General features: G+C 35.6%; 1 protein-coding gene across 6 annotated transcripts in view; it reads right to left on the bottom strand.

The window, feature by feature from the left end:
- Positions 1 to 215: 215 nt before the first annotated feature.
- Positions 216 to 13,849, bottom strand: part of SULF1 (sulfatase 1) — a 120,066-nt gene continuing 106,432 nt past the window's right edge. For 5 of the 6 annotated variants that reach the window (XM_027638444.1, XM_027638447.1, XM_027638443.1 and 2 more), the window contains 8 exons: positions 13,317 to 13,566; positions 11,504 to 11,600; positions 11,307 to 11,401; positions 10,818 to 10,883; positions 10,122 to 10,294; positions 8,965 to 9,107; positions 8,737 to 8,860; positions 7,650 to 7,857 (listed from right to left, as the gene is read on the bottom strand). In XM_027638444.1, coding sequence (XP_027494245.1) covers positions 7,751 to 7,857; positions 8,737 to 8,860; positions 8,965 to 9,107; positions 10,122 to 10,294; positions 10,818 to 10,883; positions 11,307 to 11,401; positions 11,504 to 11,600; positions 13,317 to 13,566 — 1,055 coding nt within the window. In that variant the 3' untranslated portion in view covers positions 7,650 to 7,750. Of the gene's footprint in view, positions 2,598 to 7,649; positions 7,858 to 8,736; positions 8,861 to 8,964; positions 9,108 to 10,121; positions 10,295 to 10,817; positions 10,884 to 11,306; positions 11,402 to 11,503; positions 11,601 to 13,316; positions 13,567 to 13,849 lie in introns of those variants that run through there. The other variant, XM_027638448.1, reaches the window with a different exon arrangement.

Genomic DNA, 13,849 nt, shown 5'->3' with positions numbered 1-13,849 from the left:
ATTAAAAAAAATAAAGTCACAGCATGTCTTAAACAAAGAAATATATATTATTCACATCTCCAGGAATAATTTATAGCTAACAGAATGTTGTGTGTTATTTTGTTACCCGTTGCTTTAAATGTGGATGGATTCTTAAAACTCGAACTGTTAACATACTTTTAAAATAAAACTTATTTAGGAAGAAAATTGGATCATCTGGACTTCTCTGAAGCAGGTAAAGTAAAACACTTTTTATTTCAAGAAATATTGCTTCTAGACTTTCCTGAAGCCAGAATTGTACTATAAAAGTATCACAGAAATATTATACAAGATTTAAAAACACAGTTTATATCCTAGTAACTTAAAACCTATGTACAAATAGCATCATTCATGACCATAAATATGTTTTTCTATCAATCAGCCCATGACACATACATCAGATAAAGAACTAGTAATTTTAACATATTTACAGAGTCCATCAAAAAGACTGCTTCTTAAAATTATTAATCCTACTAAAAGAATCTCCTTTTTAAAAAGTTTCAACTTAAAATACAATGTAATGAATGTAAGTTTAACCTGCAGTGCTTGCAATAGCCAAAAAATACTCACTACACTAAATAACATGTAAGAGATAGGAAACACCTGTGAGTTGGACACTATGGAATTACATCTTTTGAGGTAATTCTCTGTTGTTGTTGTTGTGCTAATTATTTAGAAATTTATAAAAAAGCAAGGGAAAATATTAAGTTTTGAGTAATACAGATTTTCAAAGTCATTTTGGTATTATACTTCATAAAATTTTATGTTTGGTAAAGTTCAAGAAAAAATTTAGAATACAACAAAAATTATCTAAACTACTTTTTTTTAACCTTGTGTGCCTCTTGTATCTAAAATAATGGAAATCTAACATGATTTTATCATTCCCTTTTATGCCTGTTCAAAACAAAGAAAGAATTTAAGACTCAAAATGATAATGCTTTCAAGATATTGTTCAGAATAATATAAATCAGGTGGGGTGATAAAAGCATTTATCTATTGATGTAACCCTTTTTACCAGTATCAGCAAAAAAAAAAAAAAAGTCAAAAAAATTAATGGAATTTTAATACTGACAGTATCAACATATAGGGAAACAATCCAATTTAAACAAATCCTACAGTTAACAATCATTAGCCATACCTTTCTGAGAGTAAATTTAATTAAAGTAACAAAAACATGCAATATTTTTGCTAAAATAATACTCAAAGAGTCTGTTTCCTCAATCCATGCTGTATATCTCTTTCCTGTCAATCTATTTATTGTTTTCACAATTTCATGAAACAATGAGCAAACTAAGAACCTGTAAGGTATAGATTCATAAATGGTATGGCGTACAGATTTTAAAAGTGCATTTTACTTGAAAGTGTGACAGTAAGAATTGCCAGTGGTTAAAATAATTGATGAGAAAGACATTGTGCAGGCATATTGGGTGAAATGAAACACTCATGTGGGATCATTTGGAAATAGAGAAAGTAACTGGACATCCACTTCAAAGAAATAATTTTTACCTTTCCCATTTCAAAGTTAACACTGTTTCTTTTAATGAAGAACTGGAAATCTTGCTTCCCAGTGGGGAGAATTACAGTGAAAGCATGTGCACGTAAATAAAAGAAAATGCACACAGACAAATACTGAAATGGGCTCAATTTAGCTGCAAAATGTATCTACAATAAACATGGAATGTCAGTTGTCATGATTACCTTTATTAGTTTGCTAATAAGAAAAAGGAGAACTTGTTTAATGGTTTACAGCTGGATCTAATCCAAGGAGAGTGGAGCTGAGGCACTGCCTTCTACATTTAGGATTTGTGAACTTTCTCCTGCAAGACTCTGTTCTGTTTTTTTTAAGAAAGTTCCTGCTTTCTGGGTACTGATAGGTGAATCCCTAATGGATATGTTTACAGCCTGATGAACGAGGGGTTCATCAGACCTCATGGGAAGATACATTTGATCCTCAAATATATCTTCCACAGTGTCACTATCCTGATGAGCGTCTTTTTGAGGAATGCTGATGGGCTGTAGCATGAAGGTGTGATGGGACTCCAACTCTATCAAACCATTTCCACTGAAATCCATATCAAAACGGTCCGATTCTTTATCCTCCATCCATTTTTCAGCTTGATGACTATTTTTCCAGTGTGCGTCAGTCAAACTACTTTTCTCAGGAATATCATTGTTTAATTCAAGTTTCCTCTTCTGACTTAAAGTCACTGTGCTCAAAGCAAGGGCTGCAAAGTCCGTTGGCACAATCAGCTGCAACTCTTCTGCAGTCAGGCCGCTCGATTCTTCAGCAGAAGTCATTTCCACCAAGGTAAGAGGCGTGGACGATTCGTCCCCATTCCCGGTGCTTCGAGCAGTATTATCCTTGTCCGTTTGATTTTGCTGGTAGTAACTGTTCAGCAGTGCAAACATTCTATCTACATCCTTCAAGTAATTAGTCCAGTCAGCCAGACTAAGTCTAAAGTTGTATCTGTATTCATATACACTTTCATTCACACTGTACAAGTCTTCCAGTCCTTGCCAGTCAATGTCGCCAGTGAAACTGGGCAGGTTAGCCTTCCCATCCATCCCATAACTGTCCTCTGTTGAAAGAAAGAATAAAGCCTAGTGGTGAACACTATTAATAAAGTGCAAGCAAAGCTTCCATATGTGCTTCTACTGCAATTTGCTTGAAAGCACCACTGTTCATAAAGTAGGTAGCTCAAAATGTAAGACATTCCACCTCTTCTGTCATCACATGAATGGTTCTGGCCTTGGATGTGTTCACAGCTCTTGCTAAACACACAGCAATAACACCCCTGTCTTCTGCTACACTCTTGGGCTAAGTAAAAAAGAATAAAATCTGGTCTAATGGGGATTTCTGATGGCATTCAGAGGTAAGTCTTTCCTCTGATATTTCAAGGTAGGAAAGGTGTTTCAGTACACAAATTCACCTTTCCTGAACACTGCAGCAAAATATGCAATAACCAAACAATGGTTAAGTATAAAAGATGGGATGAACTCTGAAAGCCACTGGTGACCTGAACTTCAATGCCCACATGAATTTGGTTTCTAGGTAGTTTAAGAAATAAGATCTACAAACTAATCAGACACAATTTATTTAATAAATGATAGCCAAAGGTGGTTTTTATCTATTTTGTAAACATTGATTTTCATTTATATGGAGCAATTAGGGGAAATAAAAACTGTAAAAAATTGTTGTGAATTAATTTATAGGACTGTACCACTTTGTAAAATACTGTTAAAATATACACAGATAGAGAATCCTCTTAAGGTTTTGTTTTTAAAAAAAAACTTTCAAAGAAAATATCCAACAGCCTTATCAGATAATAAGTCTGAATAAAGGGCATAGATATGAGTCTAAAAGTAGCAATGGAGCTGCATTTTTTATTGATTACAGCCAGAAAATGCAAAGACATGAAGGAAACCCATTTCCAAAGTATTTTAAAAAGTCACTGCAGTAACTGTAGTTACTCAGATTATCAACCGTGGTGTGAAGCCTATTTTATATTAACAAGTAACACAGAACAGCACTGTTTTATTTAATTCACTGCATAGACTGGGTTCAGTCCAAAGATTTTATCAACTAAGTGGTCATCAAGGAAAAACTAATCAGGAAATGCAAATGTCTGTCAGGAAAAGTGACAAATTTATCCTTACAAAGGATAGTGCAGGCAATCTTTAGTAATTAATTCACTGGTATGATTTATTCTCCTTCTGAAAATTGTACAGGCAGGTAGGCTAGTAGCAATTACTTTAAAGTTCAAGTGTCTATATAGTCCAACAGTGTGAACTGAGCTCAAATATTCATCTGTATTGAGCCTTTCATCTCTATAGTTGGTTCTTGGCATCTCCATTAATTTGTTTGCATTTTAAGTTGCCCTTTCTCATTATTTAAGTAAAACAGAAGATACAACTTCTGTCTATCACAGATTATATTCTTTGCTTCTTAGTAGCTTGGGATTTCATAGTGCAAAGAATTTCTCCAATATTTAGTCCATCATATGGAAAGTCAGAAAAATACCATTATGGTCAGGGAAAAACTCTGAGATTTTCTTATGATGTGGGGTCTTATTCTGCTCCCACCAAAAGGACATCATTTTTCATACTTGAAAACACCTGAATATTTGCTCTTGTTATTTTTTTACTTCATGCAATTGTAAATATTTGACAACATAAAATTGAACTATTTTCTGTTTTTCAAATCAAGATCTAGAAATTTTTTTTTTTTTTTTCAAACATTTGGCAAACTTCCTGTTTCAGGAAGAAACACAAGCTCTTTGGATTTGGGAGAACAGCTAGGACAGAGCTTCCTTCTTTCTTTTCCTGAAGTAGACAAGAGAAATGAAATCATGGCATGGCCACTTGAGAGCCACCTTGGCAACTCAAATATGGATAATTTGTTTCCTGAAACAAAAGATAATTCAATACCACAGAGATTTCAAGAAAGAAGACTTACTATTCCAGTGCTGAGAGGCAAAAAGGGCCCTGGAAAACATCACAGGCAGGGATGCTTTTTCAGGTAATTTAGTCACCAAACCCTCTAACATATTAACCGTGCTGCAAATGTGATGATATTTAAATTTTTCTCTGTTATTATTTCTATTGATAGGTTTGTAATTTTTTTTCTTTATATCAGAGCCTGTATAGGGAAACAAACTGCTGTAGGGACAATAAGTGGCCAAAGCAATTCGCTGTGTTATGGCAGAAACTGAAACAGGAGCGATGTTTGACCGGTAACCAGTTTGGGGATGGACCAGGCAGTGGTGGGGCAAAGAAGGAGCCAGAAAAGTGTCTTTGGGCCCAGAAGAGCCTCTGCTGCCTATCCTCAGCAGTGGGACAGAGGGTTGAGCTGAGCAAGCTGGGGTGGCAGGCTGGGCAGTGGGGAAGTCATAGGACCAGTGAAGAGTAACAGAGTTTTTCAGGAGCCTTGCAGCAGGGCAATGGGACTGTGCAGTGGAGGAGTAGGATCAGCAGAGAGTTTGTTGTATTCCTACAAAACAGCTGAAAGTCTGAGCTACATGGTTCTTCACACTGGATCTAACTTTTACCCTCTAAATGTGGCACTGTTTCTGCAGTCTCAGAGATGTTTCACAGCTGTAAAGGCATTGGGAATTGTTCCTTGATCTTCATGTTAAGCTGGAGAAAATAGCTCGTTAGAACACACAGGACAGAGGTAACTTGTTTTCATACGTGTTAAATAAAGGGGAAAGCAAAGTCTTAAGGTCCTAGAGCTGACTATGTTGGTTGACTGAGCAAGTTACCTCACATCTTAATCTCACACCTTGCAGGAAGCCTGAAATTTTCCTACTGAAATCAAAGCATACAGAGGGAAGAAGAGAGGAAAGAAAAAGTTCTCCCCTGTAAGAAATTTTATTACAAATAGATGTAAAACAGGAAAGTGCAGATGAGTTGCATTTGAGTAACAGCATGGCAGTAGTTTCCTTGACCAATACTTTGGAATTTCTCATCTACGACACAGACCCAGAAGAGAGAAAAATTGTTGCTAACTGTTCACAGCAAAACTTATTCAGTTTTTTTGTTTGTTTGTTTTTAAATCAAGCATTAGTTAAGCTTTGCTCTCGATTTATCTTATGATGCCATCTGTGGATGTATTGTCTCAAAACTCAGAAGAGATTTGAATATGTCTCCTCTGAGACTAAAGACACGTAGGTACGATCATATCCTTGGTGGCTTTGAAAAACTTTAGACAAGTAGGAGAGGGGAGAGGAACGTGCAGTTCACAAATCCTGTTATGAACTATGCCTGCAGAGCCACATTCTGTCCATCAAATGACAGAGGTGACACTAGTTCTTCCCTGCTGAAGCTCTCTCCCTGTGTTAAGCAAACAGCACCACACTGGCTATTTCCATACCAGCCTGTTGCCCCAGTGTTTTACTTGCAACACAAGTAGTGCAACTCATGGCATTTTGAACTGGAAACAGGTCCGAGTGGAGAAAGCGCATGATCTGAAGGAATCTGAAGCCTAAAGGGCAGCTCAGACGATTTAGCAGCATAGGGCTCTTCCTTTCTTGTTCCATTTGTTTCTCTGCAGGCATCAAGAAAAGGATCCTCTAAGAGATGGTTTTAATGATTCCCAATAAATTTGTTTTAATAATTTAATTTTTTGTTTTGTTTTAGAAAAGAAAAATGTATTCCACCAATATGGAGCTTGAACCAAAATATTGAACTCAGGCATCTGCATATATTGAGAAACTGGGTGTCTGGAGCAATAACGCTTGTGTTATACTGTACCTGCTATTTATCCTAGTAGCAAAATGTTTATTTTATGTTCTGTTGGTATTAGAAGTTAAAATGTTTTTGTTACTAAACAGTGTAGCAAGATATAATTTAAAGATTAATCCGGTGTGCTCTACTATTTCATGCAATCCTACAATTCAAAAATGCCGTTTTTGTTAGATCTGTAGTTAAAACGAGGAATGCTTACAAGAACACCTTCTAATTAAAGACTTAAAAGCATAATTATAAGGATTACTTTCTATCATTGCAGTAACCAGTTCCCACCAGGCTGTAACGAGCAAAGCAAACATCAGGATACAATCAAAATGAGAGCTTATCATTTTCCTAGGTCTCAAAACTACTCAAGTGAGAAGATACAAAGTTGGCTGCAAAAAAATTAGCTGCATAAATTGGAGATCTATAAAACATTGAAACACATTATTTAATTGTTCCCTGGCTGCTGGAAACTAATGACAAGGTTCTTTTCAGAAGACCCTGTGAAAAAAGTCTTGTGTAGAGTTGTATGCCCCTTGGACCCAGTTTACCTCTCAGGTAAGCAGTGTATATCAGGAGCTACTCCTCCAAAGCACACAGAGATGAAAATTCATAAAACTGATAAACTGTGTAAAGGAGTCAAGTCTAGATACGACACTTGACAGATGTTAATCTGTTTTTCACCCTGAGGACAAGTACTGCTCAATGAACAGCAAGAGCAGTACTGTTAAGACCTGTGCTTTTTCAGTCTCTTCAGGTTTCTGCTTTATGTTTGAGTTGTTTCTCTAGCAGCAGACACAGGCCTCTGCATGATAAACATGTAGGTACAATAAGTATACTTGGAAGCAAAAAAATATACTTGCAAACAGCCTACTTTCATGTAGGTTCAAGTGTTAGTTATAAAAAACCTCACCTGGTGCCCTTCCTCAGTTCAAATAATACAACCTTCTTAAGAAATTTCATTTCATGCTTGTCTGATCTGGTCCCAGCCCAAAGGAGCCTCATCTTTCTGCCATACTTATACTGAACAGTCTCCCGCTGGCTTCTGAGCACATGCTGCTCATATTGAGCTCTGCTTTTCCTTAAAGCAGCATCTGCCAGCATTTCCTAAAGCCAGTGAGAAGATTTTACTTTACTTTCATAGGTTTGATTAGGCTCTTTGTACTGCAGAAAGCTTTTTAAGCACATTTGGTTTACATTTAAAAAGCAGCTGTACAGACTTCGTAAATAAAACCAGAAAAAACCCTCCAACCCATCCAAAATCCACCTGATAATATGAAAGTAACCCAAAAGAGGTGATTCTTTTTCTGTCATTTTCCTAGGGTAAACATTTAAGAAATACAGGCATGAAATATGAGCTGTATGAAGTCTTGCTATGACAATGAGCTACGTTAAATGCAGAATGGTAGATCTAAAAAACAATGGCCAAGTTCAGTGTAAAGTAGTTAGAAAATGCATGCATGAAAAGCTATGCTGTGTGCAACATGGCAGGATACAGACATTAGTTGAAATGGACTGGAGTCATGCAATTATTTGGAAAGAAGCTGCTGAGTAGAATAAAAAAGTGTGGATACCTGTGTGGATCATAGCTTCCTCCATCTTTATTTCCTGATATAGGAAAATACAAGAGTAACTTTTGTTAGTGTTTAGAACTTGTAAAACCATTCACAATGTAGTTTTCCATGCACAGCATCTAATTCCTAAAAAGAAATGTACTGTGTTAAATAAAGACAGAGCTGCAGTCCAACAGAGATTTCCTGGAAGTTTTATATAAAAGAACTGAAAAACCACAGTTTTTCAAAAATAATAAAACCCCCATACAATCAGATATTGTAAAAAAGAGAAATATTTGTAGATGAAGAAAGAGATACAAAGATGCAAGGGAATGTTCCTGTAAAAAAAAAAGAATCGCAATGTTCAGTCAACCAAAGTTAAGTGCAATGAATTCCAGTGATTTGAAGAAAAAATACCAGCTATTTTTGTACTCAGAGACTCTTGTAAAGAAATATTGTTTTCTTAAAAAAATGAAGACTACTGGCGATTAGAAGTTTACAATGTTAAGTCTCAGTTGTGGTGTAGGGCCTGAAGTTGTTCGCATAGGCAGACAGCAACCTGAGTAAACACAAGATTTAATACCTCACCTGATACTGGGAGGCAAAAACTAACCAAATAAATCCTGCAATAGAGAAAAGAATTACGATTATGAAGATCTGCGTGTACTTGTTATGGATTAGTTCCAAAAACATGATATCCTTTCTGTAGCATTTCTCTCAAATGCTGTTGTTCACCATCAATATCTGTTGAGAATAATCTGTGCAAACTCGCAAAGAAGCTTCCTGGTCATGTTTATTTGTAGGTGTATATGGATCATTCCAAACTATTCAGAGCAACACTTAGGAGAGTGACACTTCATGCATGTAATTAGTACTTAAGTAGATGAAAAAAGTATGAATAAAATGGAAATTAACATTACTACTTATCTTGTACCTGTTTCAAGTCCCTTCGGCCTTGGATTGCACTGCTTATAACCTTGACAACTGCGCAGTTCCATCAGCTGTATGTGTAATTGATTTAAAATGCCTCTTTCCACTGTGTGCACTGTGTTGGTCAGCTGAGAAAGAGAGGAATGGAAGGAAACGATACTTGTTAACAGAAATAAAAAAAACCCTAGAGGAGTCTGGTGAACAGCATTTTGTAACAGGGAACAGGGTTTACCTGATAAGGATCAGTGTTCATATCAAAATATTCCAAGAAGCCAGTTGCAAACTCACAAAAGAGAAAGTTGTGGGTGTCATTAACTGTTCGCAAACACCAGTAAGTGTTGTTATTCGAGCTTGTGCAAGCACAGAAAGAGCCCACTGTAATTAAAGAAACAAGTTATTAGTTTTCAGTGAAAAATAATATGCTTGTTTCTTCTAATAGTATCTTTAATTCCAATAATAAAATATAAACATTGCCTTATATTTTTATTTAGATTTATTTAGATTTGAGTAATGTGATTAGCTGTAACAGTATCAAAGTTTTCTGAACAAGCTTCATAAAAACAGTAATGGTATTATAACACATTAGCTCTTCTTTAAACTATGGACTGTGTCAAAGGGACATTTTTTTACTCCATGACTGCTGCTGGAGCACTGCCAGAATGCACAGCAATACGAGAACTCTTTTCATAACTGTTTGTAACTCCACAGTTAAAAAGTAATTAGCCAACTTAATTGTTGTCTTTATAACAAAAATCATGCATATGACTACTTTGAGTACATTTTAAAATGTACTTATAAAAATACATATTAGCAGAAGTCTTAGTGCAGTCAGAACAGATTATCACTAAGAGACAATTTCTTTCTCCAAATGAAAAGTTGTTCTTAGCAAATTTTCTGCTTGGAGTCAAATATGTTGTAACTTAATCATCACCTGATCTTGAAGAAGTTTTTGAAAGTAAACTTTTCAAGCACTTTTCTTTCTCCATCACAAAAGATGAGAAAGGTAATTTTTTTGTTAATGCAGAATACCAAGAAATGTTGAAGCATGCCTCAATAGGACAGTTTTCTTTATACCCTGTTAAAGAGACTTAAAATATCTTTTAGTTCTAATACTTTCTTCATATACACCACAAGTGCTACACAGCTGTGGTTTTAAAATTATTTTAGCATACAAAAAATGGGAAGAATTCATAAGTGGGATAGTATGTGCATTTTTTTCATGATAAGTTGTTTATTATACACATTGAAATAAGAATGTTTAAGTAGACCTGTGCTGAACTTTGTGACAACACTAAAGGTCAAAATAATGCTCTGATTGCACAAAGTGCTAAAACTGTAATAAGAGCAGAGGATAACCTGGATCACATCTGCATGTGTCATAAGACTTACAGTTCCAGAATGGAGCTGTTTGCCAGTGGTTGTTGTCATGTGTAAAACACGTCAGTCCAGGAAGGCTACACTCATCTCCTTTCTTCTGGCGCCTTTTCCCCTTCCTTTCCTTCTTCCTTCTCCGGTTCTCTTTGAACAGCTGCAGTTTGCCATCCACTTCCTGTGCTGCTTCTCTGTTTAGAGAGAAAGTTGGGCACAGCTGACTAAGAACAGTCTCTGTTTGGTTAGCAACAGCAGTAACAGTTTTCATATCTTTCTGGGTTTTTTAAAGGTGTGAGGATAAAAATATGACTTTCTCCTATCTCAGCTTCCACCCCAACTATTGTGACAAGGTGTTCCCTTCAGCAAGCATGAGAAATGATGCACTGCTGCATTTACGGTCAGCTAAATCTTTTTAAAATCCATTGATTAGTTTCTGATATAATTATTTTCACCCATTTTCTATGAATAGAAAATATTAAAAAAATATTAAAAAATATTATCCATAAGCGTTCACAAGCTGGTCCAAAACTACTGAATGTTTCTTGTGAGAGCTTGCTGCATGTGACCTTTACTTTTCCTCACCCCCTCCTTTCCTCTCTAGATAAAAAAAAAACAACGAAACCCCAAACCAAAAAAACACCAAATCCCAGAAACTACATTTCTCCAATCACCAAAAAGCCAACTATGAGAATGAGAGGATAATAACAAGCTTACTTGAAGGGATGAAGATGGCTCTTGAGTTTGTCTTGGGCTTTCACCCCTTTCTCTTTGTTGTAATAGCTACAGGAAAAATTATTGGGAATTATTAAGTCATGAAACTATTTGCACCACAAAACCAAAACAGAAACATACTATCTTTGACATTTTCTTAAGAAACTATACAGAATAACTTACAATTTTCACTTCATGTAAGAAAGTTAAATCTGTGTGAATCATCCCATGCTAGGTTGTAGCAAAACTACAGCTGGATTCAAACATGTTAGTAGAATACAAATATATTTAATCTTAAAATGTTAAAAGTTATCTTCTTGTGATTCACAGTAGCTTCTACTTATAAAACGTATCTAACTAAAATAGGTACCCTACAATGGTTATAAATATCAATAAAGGTTAGGTTCTTTATTTTCCATCTCAAAAAACCCTGGAAAATGTGTGACCTTAGTAATCATTGTAGCTTTCAGTATTTAATGCCATCACTCTTACCTCTGCTTACTACAATCACATTCATCTGGCTTTCTTCTTTTTAGGTGTCCTCTAACTTCCCTCAAATTCTTAATTTTGTCTTGGAGAGCTTCGATCTGCAGAGAATATTTCCAAGTTTCAATTATTTCGACATTTCAATTATTCTTTGAAAAGATAGCAGTGCAAACACTTCATTCAGGTTTTAAAATACCTCTTACCTCCTTATCAATGTAAGCCTTGTGGTCCTTCCAGGCTCTGGTAGATTGGTACAGCTCCCTCTCACAGTGAATAGTGTCATTTGGAAGAATAAAACATCTGTAGCCATGAGTTTAAGAAACAGAAAAAAGAAGGTCAGTGATTTCCCAGTTGCCTACCCATTTTTTCTCTTTCTTCTGACATTCCTAATCAATTAATTCTTATGGTCTGTTAATAAATAAATAAACTCTACCAGGCCCTCTTATGCTAACTTAATAATAATAATAGCATTCATTTGTTTCCTTTGAAAAAAAAAAAAATCCTCATCCATGACAGATGCTCTCTGCCTGGTAAGCAAAAAAATGCATTAACATTCTTAATCAATTAGAAATTAAATTGAAACTGAAGTAAAAATCTGTTCAGAGTTTAAAGCCTCTTGTTAATCAAATGTGCCATTGTTTATTTAACCACCAGCTTCAGCAGAACCCTTCTTTTAATTTTTGAGAAGAACAGCAGAAAAAATATGTAGATGCCTATCTCTTCCCATGTTATCCTATTTTGTTTTTTGCCTCATTCAAAGAATTCTTAAAGCAATGCTGTGTTCTGTAAAGGTCAAAACACTTTATGGAGAAATAATAACTTTTCTGGAAAACTATTTAAAGCTTTATTAATTCCATGATTGGAAATTATCAGTGTAAAAAAAGGGATGACTTTTACCTATTCAAAACTAACTTTTATGTTTTCCTTAAAAAAAAATAAAGAAGAAAAAAAGAAATAAATGCTTATGTTTTAAGTGCAATAAAAGGGATTAAAGAGAGATTTTTGTTGCCTGTATCTTCCTGGATTTTCAGATCACTCACATTAGCTTTTTTAAGCTAAAAAATAATTTGAGATGTTTGCCTTTTCATTCAGATTTAGCATAGGGCTAAAAATTGAAATCTAAACAACATTCAGGATGGGAAAATGATTGCAGATTTATTCAGGAACACAGAATCCTGGAATGGTTTGGGTTGGAACGGACCTTAAAGATCATCTAGTTCTAAATTCCCTGCCATGGGCACCCACTAGACAAGGTTGCTCAGGGCCACATTCAACCTGGCTTTTAACACTTCCAGGGATAGGGCATCCACAACTTCTCTGGGCAACCTGTTCTAGTGCTCTACTACCCTCTGAGTAAATAATTTCTTCCCGAAATCTAATCTAAATCTGTCCTCTTTTAGTTTAAAACTGTTCCTCCTTGTCCTATAATTTTTTACCCATGTAAAATATCACAAGACCCTTTTAGGTATGGAAGGCTGCTATAAGGTGTCCCCAGAACCTTCTCTTCTCCACACTGAACAGCTCCAGCTTTCTCAGCCTGAATAAACAGGTCTAATGTATCTTAGGTAATGCAAATGGCTGCAAACAACAAAGTATTAAGAAACATGATGTAACTGATCTAATCTATCCTCATGTAAAGTGGGATTTCAGTCATCTCAAATTTGGGCCCCTATGTTAAGCTGGTAGCCTAGACTGTAATGAACAGCAGGAGCATCAGCTTAATGGGATGATTAATCCATCATAAGATGCATGTTTCTATATGGAGGATGAAACTCCCTCTGGAGATGCCTACTCCTCCTCAGAAATAAAACCTAAACTAGAGGCCTCCTTTTAAAATACATATACTGAATATAAATGATTCCACTTCCTAAAAAATACAACTCAGATTTATCTAAAATCCAGGATGACAGTTTTAAGTTTCTAAATATTGTACGGAGAGAGTGAGAACACAATTAGAAAATGAAGATTTCATTTGAAGAAGAAAAAAAAAAACCAACACAGAAAAAGCAATCATACTTGTGTGTCACTCTAACAGAGCTGGGTTGACCTATAGCATCAGTGCCATCAGCAAACATTGCATCACCAACAGCACCAACAGCAATTTCCTCTGTTTCTTCCTCATTTTTAGCATTGTGACGCTTGGTGATACTCCTGGTCTTTAACACCTGTAATTCTTCTTCTTCCAGATTTATGTCATATATTTCGCCTTCAAATTCCACAGACAAGGACCGGGTTTGGCGAGTGTGAACAAATCGGGGTTTGTATTCTGAAGCAGAAGAAAGAAACATTTCCAATTGTATATACGTATCTACATGACCCATGTCATGAACACAAAACATATCCCAAGGAACAAGAATGATGTTCAGTAAAACCAGCTTATTTTTCCTCTGACTTTACAGAAACTTATTTAATGATTTTTGATACATTGTGACCCTCACTTTCATGAGCAGCATGCAATTTCTATCACTTCAAGGTTTGCGTTTCACATTAGTCTGACCTTATGCCAGAATTAGCATCTATATCTGCAAATAAAATCAGTATCTCAGAAA

The sequence above is a fragment of the Corapipo altera genome, unplaced genomic scaffold (genome assembly GCF_003945725.1).
Source record: "Corapipo altera isolate COAL_440 unplaced genomic scaffold, ASM394572v1 49, whole genome shotgun sequence".
Classification (NCBI taxonomy): Eukaryota; Metazoa; Chordata; class Aves; order Passeriformes; family Pipridae; genus Corapipo; species Corapipo altera.
This window is presented reverse-complemented; position numbering and strand designations above follow the sequence as displayed.